General features: G+C 42.3%; 1 protein-coding gene across 1 annotated transcript in view; it reads left to right on the forward strand.

The window, feature by feature from the left end:
• Positions 1-14,753, forward strand: part of LPP (LIM domain containing preferred translocation partner in lipoma) — a 337,577-nt gene extending 322,824 nt beyond the window's left edge. Inside the window, exons 11-13 of the mRNA XM_031043045.2 lie at positions 9,872-10,050; positions 12,683-12,803; positions 14,597-14,753. Coding sequence (XP_030898905.2) covers positions 9,872-10,050; positions 12,683-12,803; positions 14,597-14,725 — 429 coding nt within the window. The 3' untranslated portion in view covers positions 14,726-14,753. The remainder of the gene's footprint in view (positions 1-9,871; positions 10,051-12,682; positions 12,804-14,596) is intronic.
• The last annotated feature ends 1,836 nt before the right edge of the window (positions 14,754-16,589 follow it).

The following is a 16,589-nucleotide window of genomic DNA, read 5'->3' on the forward strand; positions in this document are numbered from 1 at the left end:
TTTTTCCTCCACAAGTCAGCTTTAGCAGTTAAGGTCAAGATAACATTTCCATGTCAATAGTCAGTTGCATCAAAGTTCTAAAACAGGAAGATTGAATGGAATTTTGGATTTTTTTTATTTTTTTTTCTTGTATTGTGCCCAGATTTCACCAATTTATGGTCTCTTTCGTCTGTCAGCTATGAGTTCCAGTGTTATTTTGGTTAAGCTCTTTGCCAGGGTGGCAAGCTTGGATTGGAGCATCAGGTTTATTAAAGGCTATGAAATTAAATTCTATACCAAAGAAAAGAAAGCAAGCCCACTTCTTGTCGATAGTCACTTCTTTGTGTTTCCTTTGATGTGGTTCAGTTTGACTTGAATTGTAACCTAATGATTTGCTACACAATTTTGTTTTGTTTTCACAAAGTTCTAATCAGTTTAGACTGCAAGCAGTTTGAAATGTCTCTCCAACAGCTTCCTCAGCATTGCTAATTAAGCTTGAAATCTGTGTTGTCCACAATTGTATCTAAACAAGGAGCAGGGTGTATCTGCTCGCTGTTTGCCACATCTCCCAGCTGCATGTAATTCTGCTGCCTGTGCAGAAAGTAATTGCAACAGGACAAATTCTTCGGTCTTTATTTAGGCAAAACTCCCAGTGTGGCATACAAGGTCAGGCACACCATGTTTTGAGGGAAGAGATGGATTTGATGAAGAGAACATATAAGGCAAGCAGTGCTACATCTGTAGCAGGAAGACTGGAAGTGCTTGGGCATAGGGAACAGCTTTGTTTTATTCTGCAAAGCACTTTGTATCACAGAACCTTGAGTTATGATGATGGTTTGTAGGTACTCTTACCTGATGTGTGGGTGTTAATAATAAGTAAAAGTACAGGCTATCAAAACCTGCAATGTATTCCCCCTGCCCCTCAGGAGCAAAGCTAATAGAATATCATAGATTTTAAAGCTACCAAAGTTCACTCCAGTGGAAAAAAAAAGAGTCCTAACAAATCCTTGAACCCATTGGCAAAGCCAGCATGTTATTTCTCTCTAGGTAATGACCCCAGTGGTATGAAGCAATGCTAATATCATGAGGTATGGCTGCTGTTGTGTGACAGAGTCCAGGGGTTTCAGTGGCAGCTGTGTGCCAGTTCACTTGAGCTGCAGAAGCCTTGAACAAACTGTTTACCTTTGGCATTCTAGGAGGGATTTTGAGGGATTTCCTTCAAGTTACAGATCTTTGAAAATCAGCATCTTGCGCCAGGCACTGTATTATGCAATGGTTTGGAATGAGGGCCAAAGGTCTGGTTGTGAGTTCAGGATCAACTTGGATTGAATAAATCAGAGATGGAAACTGCCTTATCAGATCATCCCTCCCTGCCAAGGCAGGCTTGTCTCCTGTGCTCTGCTAGTGCTGCTGTGCTTTATGGATGCTCATCTCTCCAGCCCTCCAAAATCCTGACCCAGCTTAATGGTTAAATGTTTTGTGGTCCGTATGCAGTCCTGGTATAATGACTAACTTCATGTCATTACACTGGGGTTCACACCTAACCCTAGTCAGCTGTGCTAGCAGCAAACATGAGCTGTGCTCACCAACATACACAATTCCCTGTTTCAGTTTTGTGAGTAATGTGCAGCTTCTCTGGTGGCAGTAGACAAGATGGGAGAAGGTTTGGAAATGCATCTTCACTCAACTGAAAATTGCTGAAGGAACAGGAGCTGATTACCAAGATACGTAACAAAGTTCTTTTACATTATAGTTGCTTTCAGTTGCTTGTCTTACTATACTGCATGCAAGTGTAATTATTGTTGTTAAAGAAATTTCATAAGCACAGGCTTTTTATTCTCCATGGTTGTTTTTTAAGGTCAACTGTGAGTTAGAAACATGTCCTCAGTATTTAAATACTTTACTCTTGCAAATTGTTGTAGTCACATTGGAGTACTCTGAGTAACATTTCAGATGCTGTTCCCCAGTACTATGCCTCCCCAAGTCAGCCCTGGTTGACTTTTGAGATAGGTGCAAAGGTTTTGCTGTTAAGAATAGTTTGTTTCCATCAAGTAACCATTTTGGCACACAAACTACTTGACAAGTATTTATCAAACACAACAGCATCCAATTTCTCACCGGAATATGCGATGTCTACAGCCATTTTATTTACAGGCCAACTGAGGATCAGAGTATGGGAGTGCTTTGCCTTTGACAGTTATTTGGTTGAAAAGTCTGACTCAAAATACAGGCATTTTGTCTTCCAGCCCACCAGTTTAGAGAACTATTCTCTCATTTGTTACATTCGTAAGCATTGCTGTTCTAAAGTGACAAAGATCTCTGTGTTGTCAGAAGATGGGTAACTTTGAATGCCAGAAAGTAGTTAAGTAATTTCCAACATCAGGCTTCTTGTGGATTTTTAGCTGGAAGGAGTCAGTGTAATTGTGGTTGGATGTTGAGCCTAATGCAGAGCAGATCATTTAACCCTTATGTTCCTTCATCACTCTCAACTAGGTGGTACTAAGGACATATATGGCTCTTGTCTAAACTGGCACTGAGCAACAGCGAAGTCAACCTGCCACTGCCTGTGCTGTTCCAAACATTAGTTATGTTAAGCACTGAAAATATGTACCTTTCTTCAGATAGTATGGCCAGCTTGTGTGCCTGCCAGATCCAGCAGCCTTCTCCAAGTTTCCTGTCAGGCTCTGATATGCTCAGACAATGGCAAATCCATTGCTTTTATTGATAAGATAGTTATCTTGAGGAGGAAATGGAGCTCCTTCCTCTTCTCACCATAGAGCATATTTTGACATCTGCACATCATTTGAGAAGCATTTCTCAAGCCCTGATCCATTTTCCTCATGGCCCTTATGTTACTGCACACTTGTGGACTCAATTGTATGTCATCGTCATTTTTGCTACTAACATAATCAATAAAATACATCTAGTTTTTCTCTAATAGTTACGGGGCAAGGGGAAGGGATTCCTTCACCCTGTATGCTGAGAGGACTTTCTGCGAGATTCACCTCCAGCTGCTCTGAGTCCAGAAATACAAAGCTGAATTCAGTTTTCCTGACAAGAAATGCAAATTCCAGCAGAGGGGAAGCATGCCAGCTGTGGTATTGCTACTGTGCTGGGAAAGCCACTAAAAGCTGAGCCGAATGGAAGAGCTCTTTGAAGGCCGCCGAATACAAAACCTTTAGGGCCTGAGTCTACACTATGCAACTGGTAGCTGTATGTGCAGCTCAGGCCTATATTATGCTGGTAAAGTTGTAGAGTTGCCAATGTAATTTATTCCAGTATCGACCTTCTTCTTTCCCAGCAAAACAAGCTATATCAGCTAAAGAGCATCCTCAGTGTTTACCACTGTGTCTGAATTAGGAGATTTTGCTAGGGCATTTTGGGCTGTCAGGGGTCACATCTCTTGCCCTCAACACACTGGTGCAACTATGGCAATGTGGTCTAAACAACAGAGAATCAGCCAAGATGTTATGCAGGGCTCTCCCTTGCTGGACCTAGCCCGCTGGGAGCAGCAGAAAGGGAAGGAGTGTCACCCACTGTTAATAATGTGTCTAGCTGGTCAAGCTAAGTGAGGAAGATTAACTCACACATGCCCAAATTCTCTTTTCAAATATGGAGGAAGGAATTTCATGCTGGCCATGAGTGAATTAAATGTTGTGTTTTCCAAGATTTACCCGTCTATGGAGATAGCAGTTGGGGATGGCTGGAGATCTGGGGGGGAAATCAGGTCTTGCATTTTCTTTTGCTAGAAATAATGCCAAAAAAAAAAAAAAGAAAAAAAAAAGTTTTGGAAGTGTTAAAAATACATCTTGACACTGAAACCCTCCACCAATGTCTGTTTTATATTTAATTTATAATCCAACTATATTTGCAGACCCAAAACCTAAATGAAACCATTTAAAATTATTTGAAGTGCAGTGTTTCAATTGACCTGATCAAATTTGGGATTTATAAATTCACCAGACTTCTTGAGATTGAAGTGTTCTGTCTTAAGTATGGAAACATTTTCAAGCCTCAAAAATTATCCCACAGTGGGGAAAATGTCTGCTGCACTGCTCTCCTCAGTTTGAGAAAATGAACGACGGAGTCACAAGATTTAAAGCAATACACTTACCACACTTTACTAAGTTACAGTTCAGCTACAGTAGTTGACCATGTGCCTGGTTTTAGCACAACAGTCACTTTTGATTCCGCAGCTAATACCATCTCCTCTGTGCAGTTACTCCAAAAAATTTCTTCTGCGGTGCTTGCAGAAAGTGAGTTCATGTCCCTGTGCATGAGTCGCCAGTGTAATTTCTTCCTTTGCTGATAGAATCATAGAACAGTTAGGGTTGGAAAGGACCTTAAGATCATCTAGTTCCAACCCCCCTGCCATGGGCAGGGACACCTCACACTAAACCATGCTACCTAAGGCTCTGTCCAACCTGGCCTTGAACACCACCAGGGATGGAGCATTTACAGCTTCCCTGGGAAACCCATTCCAGTACCTCACCACCCTTACAGTAAAGAATTTCTTCCTTATATCCAATCTAAACTTCCCCTGTTCAAGTTTTAACCCATTACTCCTTGTCCTGTCACTAACCCACTAATTTTGTGAGGAGGCAATTGTTCTAGCTTGGGCTGGAGAGAGCGGAGATGCAGGTCTTGCTGGTATAAGTGTTATATATGAGCTCCTCCGAGCCTCAACACTGATGGTCTGGAAGATTGCTCCTCAGGAATGAAATAACACGTCTTTGCAAATGGTACTTGACATGATGTCAGATGGCTGAACAGAAATTCAGGTGACCTAGGGATACCTGCAGAGGGCTCTTCATGAGGAGAATTAATTGGTTTAAATGGAGTAAAGCTTCAGTCTCTTAAGGGTGAATAAAGTGATTCAGCAACAAGAACAGCCATATAGATAGAACCACAGAATAGTTAGGGTTGGAAAGCACCTTAAGATCACCTAGTTCCACCCCCCCTGCCATGGGCAAGGACACCTCACACTAAACCATGTCACCCAAGGCTCTGTCCAACCTGGCCTTGAACACCACCAGGGATGGAGCATTCACAGCTTCCCTGGGCAACCCATTCCAGTACCTCACCACCCTTACAGTAAAGAATTTCTTCCTTGTATCCAATCTAAACTTCCCCTGTTCAAGTTTTAACCCATTACCCCTTGTCCTGTCACTACAGTCCCTAATGAATAGTCCCTCCCCAGCATCCCTGTAGGCCCCCTTCAGATACTGGAAGGCTGCTCTGAGGTCTCCACGCAGCCTTCTCTTCTCCAGGCTGAACAGCCCAAACGTTCTCAGCCTGTCTTCATATGGGAGGTGCTCCAGTCCCCTAATCATCCTCGTGGCCCTCCTCTGGACTTGTTCCAACAGTTCCATGGCCTTTTTATGTTGAGGACACCAAAACTGCACACAATACTCCAGGTGAGGTCTCACAAGAGCAGAGTAGAGGGGCAGGATCACCTCCTTCGACTTGCTGGTCACACAGCTTCCCTCCCCTCTTCCAGCAAAATACACAATGCCATGCTCATGTCCCCATGCATGAGCTTGGTCTGTTCAGAGTGCAGGAGAGATTACTTATGTTCTTTAGATCTCTGGATGAATTGTCAGGACAGAAGAAGGAATGACTGATCTCTGTATGGCTTCTGCATTAATCATAGAATCAGGTTGGTTAGAAAAGACCTTTAAGATCATCAAGTCAAACTGTTACCCAGGACTGCCAAGTCTACCACTTCAGTTGTTTATCATTGTGTAAACTGCATCTCAGATGCCATCATTTTTCTTTCACCCATTTTGCACAGTGCAGATACTATTGCTCGGTCATTGTGGAAGGGTCCTTGTGCTGCACCATACTGTGAGTTACTGCTGTCACCTAAAATTTGGTTATCAGAAGTTATGATCCGCAGCATTAGGAAGGGAGGATGAGATGCAGCCTGCAGGCTGTCACTGCAGCTTTGCTCTTCAAAGCCATTTGCCAGCTTCCCATCTGGATAGTGAAGTTACAGAAGGGAATTCAGAGACTTCCCACTTACAGTTTTCAATGGCTCTTGCATCCGAGAAGTCTTTTCCAGCAGTTTGGATTTTCACTTTATGGCCCATGTTTAAACCTAACATCTGCAGAGCAACTCCCTTTGGCTTTCTGCAGTTTCTGAAGGGCCAAGTATTGCTGTAGGGAGGTCCTCAAACAACTCCCACCACCAAATTGGTGCCAGATACTTTTTCTCAAGGGGCTTGTTCCCACTTTGCTGCTGATAGTGCTGTACACATTTGTGTTTCTTAGTTTTCACTTGCAAGCTGATGCTTGATGTCCTAGTCATTTCAGTTATTTGCTTGTGTTTTAGTGTGTCTTTGCTTGGGGTTATTTTTCTTACTGGTATTAGGGTGTATTATTCTGCCTAGGCAAGATTCTTTTTCTTTGCCATGGATAATCAGTTCTGCCCTCAAGAGAAAGGGGCTCAGACAGCCTTTAACATTGGGCCTACCTTCCATTTAGAAATGGATGGTTGCTTCCTCATTCTTTTCAAACCTCAAAAAGTAGTTGGATTTGGGGATACAAGTGTGTCCAAAAGAGAAGAGTATTCCCTGCCTCTTAGGCAAAAAATAAGAGAAAGGGATGGTGAACTTTCTCATGTGCCTATGCTGGATTTGTGGTCCTTATTCTTGTGACATGAATTTGACCATAGCCCATTGGTCTAATGTTTTCTAACTGGTTCTTATCTTTCTTCTCTGTGCCTTGCTTTGGTCCTCTAAGTAACTCATCGGATGCACTCAGCTCTACCTGTTGATTACACAAAGGGTTGGCAGTGGCACTTAGGAGAAAAGAATTAAAATAGGGCTGTTAGGTTTTTTTCCTTCATCTTGTTCAGTTTTGTGAAGGTCTGAAAGATCCAGGAGGTGCTAGGAGTGTTAGCTAAATGTGAAAGAGAGCAAAATCAAGAAGACAAACTTATAATCCTACAGGGATGCTATTCCCACAATGTGTAGAAATACCTTTGTGCAGGTTGTTAGCTGCTGGGGCAGCACTTAGGCATGTGGGATAACCTGATTAGAGTATCAAAGAAAACCCTGTTAGCTCCACAGGCCAAATCCTGCCTTAGAGCAACCTGATGTCAAATGGGTGTGAATCAAAGAAGCTTTCCCTCTGGCATCTTCTGGTAACACCTTGAAGGGTCTGAGCCAGGACTCTAACAGGGGAAGAGGCTTAAGCAAATATCCTCCCAGACAGGGAGTGAACTGAAGTCTGAAGCTAATGACTTTGTTTTTCTTCACTGGTACAGTCTTAGAAGGATGAAAAGAATAAATTTCTTAGGTCTGATTTTCTGGTTGTTTGGAAGGCTTAATCAGTAGTTGGTTAATTTAAAATGCTTGTCTCGGCTGCAGGAATGTCAAACAGTACAGCTGAGCTGAGATTTGGGAGCAGAAGACATATGTTTTCTGAAGGCATAATCCAGAAGCATGATTACCTGCTCTCCTGGTCATGGCAAAACTCCCACCAAAGTCAGTGTTAACACAACAAATCAGACAAGATGATTGTCGTGATTCCTTGCAGCCCTAAACTGTGTGTCTGAAATGTGTGAGTAGGAGTTGTATCAAATCCTTTGCAGGGTAGATTACAGCTGCAGGTCTCTGCTGTGTTCATGGCACCAGGTAGACTGTGCTCAGCATTGCTGTCTGCGGTGCTGTTACATGGGCTGCAGTAGCAGGGGGTACCTGCTTAGCAGATCAGCCCCAACATGCAGGTAAGCCATGAAACTCATGGCCATGTTGAGCATGCTCAATGTTTATTCGAATTCAAAAAGCAAGTGAGAAAGTTCATGGGAGAAACATTTATTTGAGGCTAAGTATGGAGAAGCCAAGTTCTGGCTCAGGAAGTCCGTAAGCCAGAAATTGCTGGAGGCTGGAAGCATATCCTCAGGAATTACGGTGTTTTGCTTACCCTGTTCTCATAGTTTGGCCTCTGTTGTTGGCAACTGTTGGAAACAAAGCAAGCAGTGACTTGGTGAGGCAAATGCTCCATACCTACACATATTCAGAAGATGTCAATAGCAAATGCCTTACACCATCTTCTGTCAGTATCTGCCAGTATGCTGCATTTCTTCCTTGGCAATATAGAAAACAGCATGGATGCAGACTGAGAAGATGCGATCTGCTTATGCAAAGCAAAATGGTAAATTTGCTAGGTTATTTCTCCAAGGAGAAAATTATTGACCTTGCTTTTCCTGGCATACCAGCTACTGTTATAATGATGATGATGGTGACGGCAACCAGACAGAAAGGCCAGCAATAATTCTTTCCTGCCCATTATTACAAGGCATAAAGCAAAATCCAGTCTGAAACCAATGCTAGTCTATCTGTGCTCTCTTTCCAAATCTGTCAGGCAGTTCTTAAATGGGTTGATTTTAGGACTTTTCATACGGACTTTTCCAAAAAAAGTCCTTTTGATCTTCTGATATGAACCTATGTATTTTATGTTTGTATCTTACTAGTGATTTGCAGCCTAGAGATAATGTCTGATAGAAAATATGTGAGTGTAGAAGTAACCTCTCTGAGGTCCTGGTGACTCATCTCCTGACAATACATTCTGGCTGCACATGTAAGTCCTGGATCTTGCCCCTGAGAATATTGGCTCAAAGAAGCAATAACAATGCGGTCAGTCAAAGCACTACTTTCCCTGGGAATTTTGTTGCATGAGGAAGCAGAAGAACTTTAGCCTCCTGTGTTTGTCAACATGAGCTGCCTTCCAGCAGCTTTTTATATTTCTGCCCCATTAGATTTTTTTCCTTTCCTTCCCTCCCCCCTCCTTATTTCCGTCTATCTTAATCGTAATCAATATTGTTATCATGGACTTTCTATCTCATCAAAGATTCAAGCAGTGGTTGATAACTATTTGATAACTTCAGATGCATGAAGCAGGAGTAGTAGGTGAAGTTTGCTTTCCTAAAGTCCAGTGAAATGACTGAAATCATGGCCACAGATTTATTGTTTGCATCTATGTGGGTTGCACCCTCCATTCATTTAATGTGGCTTTAAGGTGCTTTGTTTGAAAGGGTAGATTGCACAGTTGGTGTCAGAAGGGCTGGTGTGGCTCACAGACAACCATCTGAAGCAAAATTATCTTGGAGTTTCTGTAACTAACTGCAAGGGTGAGTGAGGCTTGAAATTGTATGATTCATTCAGTGGATCCCACTTGAAAGGCGTGGGGTTTTTTGGCTTTAGCAGGCCAGTGTGTAAAACCTGTGCAGCAAAGATCATGGCCTTAGAGCTGGCATTTCACAGCCATTACCTGAAACATAGTGGTCTAGAGATAAATTAACAGTTTAAGTCATCCTGAACTCCTGTCCTTGTGATGCTTTCATTGCAGAAACTTCTTTGTTCTCTCCTCAGACTCAACAGTAGTCTCTGTGGTGGGAGAGGAAGATCAAGATTTTCTTACAAGGCAGATAAGGATCCTTTATGGGAGCTGTATTGGCAGAGCTGTTAGGGGGTCTCTGCATAGCCCCAGGAGTTTGGCAGCTTTGCACTGTGGAGGTTGTCTCTAATCAACTCAGCTGCAAAAGGTCATTCAGACTGCGCAGTCCTGAGGCAAAAACCCAGGAGTGCCTGCTGCATAACTCCTTCAGGTTCTCTTGGCTACAGAAGCTGCAATGGCTTACATACACATACTTAATGGGTCATCTCCGATCGGTTACTAGAGCTGCTGAGAGAAGGCTCTGGTTTCTGTTCTCACACTGTTCTTAAGGTTTGACCCAGGCACCATAGTGCTGACTATACTACACTAATTTAAAAATGAAAAGAAAGGACTTAAAGCTTCCAGGTAGGCCAGCAGCAACCTCCAGCTGACCTTTGTAAATGTCATGCTTAGGTGGTGTTCACATCTGCTGTGTATATTTTGTTTTCAGAACACACTGGAGCAATGCAGCGTCTGCGCAAAGCCCATCATGGAAAGGATTCTCCGAGCCACTGGGAAGGCCTACCATCCCCACTGCTTCACCTGTGTGATGTGCCATCGCAGCCTGGATGGGATTCCCTTCACTGTGGATGCCGGTGGGAACATCCATTGCATTGAGGATTTCCATAAGTATGGCTTATTCTTTCTCTCCCTAAAAATCCTCCTTTTTTTAGTCTGAGTGTCCAAAAAGATCTAAACTCTCTGCCACTTCATCCCAAGGCTCTTAAGTAGTAGGCAGAGCTTTATTCCAAGCAGGCACACAATGGCATACAAGATTAATTGGTTAGGGTTAGGGATGCTGCTCAATCTCTGTTTTGCTAAGGTCTAAATTTATGGATAACTTCTGTGTTCCTTCATTTCAACTGCTCTGCATTCCCCCTACCATCTCATGCCCTTAGCATGTGCACATTACTCCTCACTGCCTGTACCTGCATTACCACATTGGCGTCTTCCTGCGTCTTCCACCAAGCAATTAAAAGAGGTCCTGGGCTGTTGCACTCTGCAGGTGTTTGCTTATTGGCTAGAGGGATCTAGGTGGCCACAGGATGCTCACAGCTCCTTTTCTTTCCAGTTGTTAATTAGCTTTTTTAAGCTGCTAAAAATACAGCCTGGTAATAATTTATAGTGAAAATTCTATTTAAAGTAAGTTGAAAGGTATAGTTGCAAGTAGTTTTTGTCACTGCCATGCTACCACCCCCATCATCACGACTAATCTAGGGAAGACAGGTAGATATAATCAGCACAAATGTTTCCCCTGTATGGAAAAGACAGACACATTACACCCCTCAATTAAAAAAGGAAATCAATACTGACAAATGTGAGTTTACATCTCAACCATTTATCTCTTAATTTCTAAGGGGGTAGATTTAATTAGAGCCTTATGACATCAATATGTGGGCCTGAAAGCTCAAAGAAGCAGGCTGACTTGACAGAAAGGGAAGCAGAGACAATCAAGTGGCATGTTAAAATCCAACATGAGGATGTTCCCTGCAGCTCACATAAGCTGGGCTAATTGGCAGTTGCTGTGTTGCCTTCTTTTCTGTGCCAGCAGTTGTGTATAAGGTAAAATTTGGTCCTGAGCACAGGCCCAACAGAAGGTTTACACGCCACTCAAGCTCCTGGTCCCTCACACCCTCTTCAAACTGGGAGACTGCTCCTTCCCCAAGTCCCACAGGCGAAGGGCTTACATGCAGATTGGAAGCAGTTGAAGTCTTCTGGCAGTGACTGGATGTGGACCTCAGAGCTCTGAGAATGGGAAGTAGGAGGCTGTCAATCCAAGGAAAGAGCACAGAATCATTGAGTGAAAGACTATGGGAAGATATGGGAATAGCACAAGACCTAATGTGACACTCAGAATGTCTTTGGCCAGCCAAGTGTTTAGCGGCATTTCATCCAGCCCAGTTTCAATTAATTAGGAATGACACATCCTCCTGGTCTGGAGGTTGGGTGCTGTACATCTTGTACATCTTCTTGATAACATAACTATAGCTGATGCTTACACTGTCACTTAGCTGAGCTAAGGCCCCTCAGTAGCACATCCACATCTCCTGATATCAGTAGGAGTCATCTGTGGGTCCTTGGAATTAATATTTGGCTCATCATTACCCACAGTGGCCTGGACAAAGAAATGTTGAAGCATTTTTAAGCACCATATTTGAGCTAAATGGCAGAAGGAAGCGCCTGCATGAAGCAGCATATAATTAACTGCGATTACAGCTCCAGTCATATATCCATTTAAGTTATTTTTCAGAGTGCTCGCTATAGCCACTGTTTAATTCATTTTTTCGTTAGATCGCAGCTACCCAGACATCTTTCATCTGCTGCCAGGGAAATTAATATTTTTCTTTATTCCTAGTACAGTTAGATTTTTTTTTTCTTTTTCTTTTCTAAGCTAGTTAATTCTGAGATGGTTCATGTGACAGGCTGGGTGGCAGAGTCAATCTTGCCTAGGCATTTCAAAAGAGAAGGGCCTTTGATCTCCTTCTGTTCTGATTTTTGCCATAAGCACTGCCCTCTGTTGCTCCATAGCCCATGACCCCAGCACTCATTACATGGCAGCAGATTCTGTAGGTATGCAGTTCCTCTTTTGTGAGCAGAATTTGCAGCCAGGAGTTCCGTACCCTTAGGTCTTGAGCAAGATAATAATTTGCCACAGGCTAAATGTTCGCAAGCACCCCCACCTGCCTAGTAGCAGAGATGACCACTTCTCATGGGCAACCGGGGGAAGATCGAAACCACAGCTGATATAGAACATATTCGAATTGCACAGAAGGCCAAATGGTGGGCAGTATAAGAGGGAAAAGTCTGTGCTCCCATTGATCTCTGAGTTGACCCCAATTCAAGGCAGTCCCTTCACACAGTGAGTGAGTTTCACTATACAACTCTGACTCAGGCTGACTGTGGAGGAGAGAGTGTTGGTGTCTCTGCACCCAGACCTACTCCCTTTAAAGCCCAAGCAACCCACTAATGGATATCTGAGAGTTGGTTTTATCTAGAAAACACACCTAGTCAGAATCACCCTGGTGCTTTTTGTTTGAGGGTGAGCACAGCCACGAGTGTGCTGCTGGGTGCATAAGTGGGTAAGAAGAGTCCTTCCTATCTTCTTTCCAAATAGGCAGCTGTGCAAAGTTACAAACTGTGACGTATGTTTATACATGTGTGTGTGTTTCTACAAATGCACATGTTTCTGGCTTGCTGATTCAGTTAAGAAAAACTTCTGCTTTGAGTCTGAGGATGACTGTGACTTATCTTCTTTCTTCAGGAAATTTGCACCGAGATGTTCAGTGTGTAAGGAGCCCATCATGCCAGCCCCAGGACAAGAGGAAACTGTACGCATTGTTGCCTTGGATCGTGACTTCCATGTCCAGTGCTACCGATGTGAGGTTAGTATTCTAATCACGTGAAGGACAGAAAGCAAAGGTTGGCTTAATTTCATCACTGCCTCATATTATACACACAACAGGCATACCCTATTGTAACACTGGCTCTACAATCAAATTACTTCATTGACTTCAGCATGCAAGGAATTTTTCCTCATTTATATCAGCACAAATGAGAAGAAAATCAGGTCCCTTGTTTATAGCAGGTTCATTAGGAGAGCAAGAGAATGTGACTCAGGTAATTAGGGCTTAATATTAGAGAACTTCATAAATTATAGCTTGGACACAAACATTGCTCTTGTTTAAGTTCTTAAAATGAAAGCTAATGCATGTTAGAATTTGAGCAAGATTGTACAGGATCAACATATGGCTCTGGCTTGAAGAATTTTATGAAGAATTTTAATGGACACATAAACATGATCATTCTTGTTTTGTGCAATGCTTCTTGTGCTACTTTCCTGTTCAGTTTCATTATGCACTTCATATAATTTTGATGGTAAGAATCTGAAGACTGAGAATAAAAATCACCTTCAAGCAATTAACATGTGGGAACAGCTGTGTTAGGGAACCTTCAAGAATTCTTCAATGCAAGTATTATTTGTTGGATAATACATCAGCCAGATGGTAGGCTGAGGAAATGAGACCAAATGTATTTCTTATGACAGTTGCAGGTTTTAATAACTAACTAGAAAGAATGACAGACCAAGGCTTAAAAGTTCAGGGTGAAACTTAAGGCATCTGGTTCACTTCTTAGTCTGACCTTGGCTATATGACAGCCCCTTACTTAGGACCAGTTTTTTAATGGTGCTAGGGCATTCATACACTGAATTTTGTAGAGCTTAATTCATGATATACCATGTGTGTATGCTGGGTGCTGAGATACCTAGGCTTCATGCAAGTGAATGTCAGAAGTAAATTCACTGGAGAGCACAGGGTACACTCACTTGGTCTTGATCTCCACGTGCCTCAGCTATCTCAAAAGGAATAATGATGCCATTTTCACCACTTGCTTGCCAGGTGTATTTACAAACACAGGTTTATGATGAAAAAGTGTGGCCTCTAAGCAAGCCATAATCCTGTCACCACAGCTCTGTCAGCAGTCTTGGGTCAAGTGATTGCCTGATCACACAGTGAGGGATATTTCCCAGCTTTCCTTGCAGCTATACTTAGACTTATGTACTTAGGGGCTGAGGTCTCTGGAGCAGCTTTTGGGCCTTTTAGCAGGGTTTCCATGTCGCTGTCTCAGTGACATCTTTCAGGCACAATCTTTTGGGACAATTGCAATACAAACACAGGTGACACTTCTGGTAGGGAGACAGGCAGGGAGCTTGCTTAGCTGTCACACCTGGAATAGAGGCTATAGCTTTATGACATTAACTCTTGCAGGGGAGATTACCTGCAGTCAGGTGCTGGTACAGAACTTCGTTCCCAGAGATGCTTCTTTTTATCTTTTTTTGCATTAATAAACATGTGCTTAAATTTTATGTTTTCTCCAATGCTAAAGACTTTTCCTCCGTCACCAATGTGAAGGGAATAATCTCCTTTTATTTTCAATGGGATTAAATTCAGAAGAGACCTTGGGAACCCATCTTCTCTGCAGCATTCTTTCTTTTCACTGAATGGTTTAATCATGAAAGACATCACGTACCTCAGCTTCACGCTTTACGCTGATGCAGGCTAGATACTCTTACAAGGTGGAGAGTGAGAAGAGACTTTCTTTGACTAATAGATTCCTTGCTTAATGTTGTTCTTACTTATTTACTTTGCTTATTTTACTTTGTTTGCTTATGTCCTAGGACTGCGGTGGCCTTCTGTCTGAAGGGGACAATCAGGGCTGTTATCCTCTGGATGGGCACATCCTTTGCAAGACCTGCAACTCTGCTCGGATCCAGGCTCTGACGGCCAAGGCCAGCACTGATCTCTGAGTATCAACTGTGACCCTCCCCCAGGATGCCTGTTAGGGGATATTGCACAAGCTTTGCATGATTTCTTTCCAGCCTAGGGTCTCAATCTCTGTTTAAAAAAAAAAAAAATTAAAAAAAAGTAAAACTGGAAGGCTTTGGAACAAGAGGGCAGTTTGTGAGCTCATGTTCAGACTGCCCATGACAGGCACATAACAGACGTGACTTTTCAGGAGTGAGTTAGAGCACCTGCTGTCTCTGCAGCTGAGGGAGATAGGTGGTCACAGCACCTAAGTTGTCTGCCTGTAGGAGGCCTGAACATGGTCCTATCTTTATTTCTGTATTTGATTCCTGTGTCTTAAGTATGTGAAGGCAGAAAGTGAAAAATGACTGAGCTAATTCTTTCTTCCAAGTTATTTGAGAACCTGACTAGCTGTCATTGAAGTCACGGGTTGACTTTAATAGGATCTGGGTCACTAGTGAAGTAGCTCCCATGCCCTGGAAGATGTGAGAGCAAACTTGGCACTCCTCTCATCACAACACAATGTAACTTCAACTGTACTGCACCTAAGAGTGTAGGTGTGACCTTGTATCCTTTGGACACAGATTTGTTACCTATATCTGTTTTCCAAAGCCCTTACTTGTCTCCATTTCCTTCCAGTTTGATAGGATTTTTTCTTTTTCTTATGAAATTATATTTTACTATTGCATAAAATTATCCAGTAATGATGCTTCCAATTCATTATGTATGAGCAATCACAGAAAGAAGTGAGCTTGCACACACTACACACCACACACTACACACACACCACACACACCCCCCCATGTGGTTTTAATTTACCAGAGGTGGAAGGCAGTCGTGTCTGTTAAGAAGGTGTTTTAAGGATGTGGAGTTGGAAACACATTTTTAAATTCCCAGTGGTTTAAAAAAAAAAAAAAAAACACAACCCCCCCCACCAAAAGACTACATAGAACTGCAGTGCAAAGGCTTGCTCAAGAAAATCTTAAGCCACTCTCACACCCCATTCTAGTGGGGCCACTGGTGGTGTTGGTTTCTAGATAGACATTTAAGCAACAGAATCTTATTCCATCTCCTGTTCATTGCAATGGGAAGATTTTCCTTCAGCTGTAGCAGGTATTGAATCAGGCCTTGGGATATACATTTCTCCGATGTTAACACAGATGATCTAGAGTTCTTATAAAAAAATAAGAATCTAATTTTAAAAACAACAAAAAGATTCTCCTAGATACATGCTGTTGTTTGTTTTTTATATTACAAAGGCTAAAGAAGGTATTAAACCCTTCTCTATGCCATTCCAAAAAGCAAGCTTTTTTTTAACTTCTTTCATTTTCATCCCAGCCACTTGTAACTTCTCTCTGGTGAGATGTCATTGCATTAGTGTGCTGGGCCAGCAGCAGCATTTTCATCTTCAGAATTAATACATAGGTCAAGGTAAAGCTGGGCACACATAATCTTTTTTTCTCATGTTGGGTTGGTGGTGGTTTTGGTGTGGTTGTTTTTTTGGGGTTGTTTTTTTAATTAAAAAAATTAGAAATCCACAGCACTCTGAGCAGCTATAATACTCTTGTTCATGAAACCCATAATAACTAAGGTGCAAATTACATAGTGAGGGAGTAATTTTCATATCACTGAATTGACATTAATATCTTATTTGGAGATGTAATCAAAGAAAATACCTTTCTTTGCACTTAACAAATCAAGAAGCAGAACTGAAACAGTTTCAGGCTGATTGACCATATAGGTGACAAACTGTCACTTTTTTCAAGAGTAAGTTATAAGTTTTTTCATGCATCCACTGAAAAACAAGAATGTGGTGCTTTTATCTTTATTGTCTATAACAGAAGCCTTATGCAATTATACCCACCA

Source organism: Melopsittacus undulatus, chromosome 6, assembly GCF_012275295.1.
Source record: "Melopsittacus undulatus isolate bMelUnd1 chromosome 6, bMelUnd1.mat.Z, whole genome shotgun sequence".
NCBI lineage: Eukaryota > Metazoa > Chordata > Aves > Psittaciformes > Psittaculidae > Melopsittacus > Melopsittacus undulatus.